Source organism: Medicago sativa, chromosome 6, assembly GCF_051527215.1.
Source record: "Medicago sativa cultivar Bolivia chromosome 6, Bolivia_mono, whole genome shotgun sequence".
Classification (NCBI taxonomy): Eukaryota; Viridiplantae; Streptophyta; class Magnoliopsida; order Fabales; family Fabaceae; genus Medicago; species Medicago sativa.
Window position 1 is genome coordinate 76625421 of NC_140754.1, and position 1661 is coordinate 76627081.

The window sequence follows — 1661 nt, forward strand, 5'->3', positions numbered from 1 at the left end:
TTGCACAAATGCAGTATGCGTCTCTGATACAACTTTACCAACAATCAACCGCAAACTGCTTGCGAGAAGTTCACCCATATTTTGTACAAGCTTCCCACGAACGGTATTGGAGGAAAATCATTCAGCTTATGAAGACTATCAACCTTTGGTATAAGTGCAATAAAAGTATTATTAATGCCCTTTGTCAACTTCCCATTCCGGTGGAATTCAGTCACAAACCGTAAGATATCCTCCTTTAAATCAGGCCGACAATCCTTGATGAAACAAAACATTGTCGTCAGGTCCAGAACTCTTATAACTTTCGCAATCCCACATGACTTCCTTCACCTCATCAACACCAAACGACTTGACTAAAATCGCGCCATCGCAGTGAGATAATCTGTGAAACACCAAATTATCCACCCCTGGTCTCAATGCATTACTCAACTGAAAGTGAGCCTAGAAATGCTTCGAAACTGTGGCATGGATAGGATGAACACCCTCCACCTGAACACCAACAACTAGATGAGACGAAATTGAATTTCCACGACGCCGACTAGCCATAACTGATTGAAAATACTTAGAGTTTGCACCCCCTTCTTACGGCCATAAAAACCATGATGGCTGCCAACATATTCTAGTATTCATACGATCCAATAAATGGATTTCAAAAGTACTACCATGCAATTCATCGAGCTCCAACTCTGATAACTTGGCCACTTCCCCTTTGGCATCTAACTCTGAAACCCGCACCTTTAATGCTTGAATTCTACTTGGCAAATTTTTCATATGTAGCCTATGCCACTCTTTTACAACTTTTTTTATCAGCTTCAACTTTTCCTTTAACACAAAACTGCCCCAACCATCGACCTGAAATGAGTTCCAAGTATCACTGACAAATAGTTTGTAACCCGGAATTTTCGTCCAACATTTCAACATTTGAGAAGGTTTTGGGGCACAATTTTATTCACCAGTCATTAAAAATAAAGGGCAATGATCAGACAAACCCTGCCATTCGGCCACCTGCATACATCTCGGCCAGACAAAGCACCAATTCTCATATAACAAAAAACAATCAATGTGATTCATGGACGACCTATCTCCTTTGTACCAAGTATATTTGCGGCCATAAAGAGGAAGATCCACCATCACATTATCCTCAATAAACCGATTAAAAGGAACCACATCGGGCCAACTAGAATTTGTTATGACGGAACGCCGCTCCTCCAGAGACCTCACATCATGAAAATCACCACGTATACAAACCTTTTTCCCCACCAACCGCAGCAATTTCATAGATAATCTGGCCCATAACAAATGTTTCGCACCATTATCGCAAGGCGCGTATACGTTAGCCAGGAGATATTGTTTATAAGACTGAATAAACATGCCAAGGAAAAAACCACATACTCCAAGCTTACCGTTGACCACACCTCCACCAAGGAGTGATCCCATAGGATAAATAAAGTGCCCGACGCCCCCATCGAAGGACGGTACGAATAAGCATGAGGGGTACCTCCCCATAAAGAGGCACATCAAAAATCATCACAAACAGATAACTTTGTTTCCTATAAACAAAATATAAAAGGCTCCTTCTCGACCCCCCCCCCCCCCCCCCCAATCCACTCACATTCCAAGAGATAATTCATCATATCTCCCATTCCCCTACCCCCAACACCACA

The 1661-nt window shown here is 42.3% G+C and overlaps 1 protein-coding gene across 1 annotated transcript; it reads right to left on the reverse strand.

The window, feature by feature from the left end:
• Positions 1–240: 240 nt before the first annotated feature.
• On the reverse strand, positions 241–1434 carry LOC146916925 (uncharacterized). The gene is made up of 4 exons (XM_085721771.1): positions 1091–1434; positions 987–1002; positions 660–849; positions 241–404 (listed from the first exon to the last, which is right to left on the reverse strand). The coding sequence occupies exons 1-4, from the start codon at positions 1432–1434 to the stop codon at positions 241–243; spliced, it is 714 nt and encodes a 237-aa protein (XP_085577897.1).
• Between the last annotated feature and the right edge of the window lie 227 nt (positions 1435–1661).

Coding starts and splice junctions, on each gene's coding strand:
- LOC146916925 (XM_085721771.1), bottom strand. CDS start 1,434: ATGGGATCACTCCTTGGTGGAGGTGTGGTCAACGGTAAGCTTGGAGTA. Junction 405..659: donor GGAGCTCGATGAATTGCATG/GTAGTACTTTTG, acceptor CATTGAGACCAG/GGGTGGATAATTTGGTGTTT.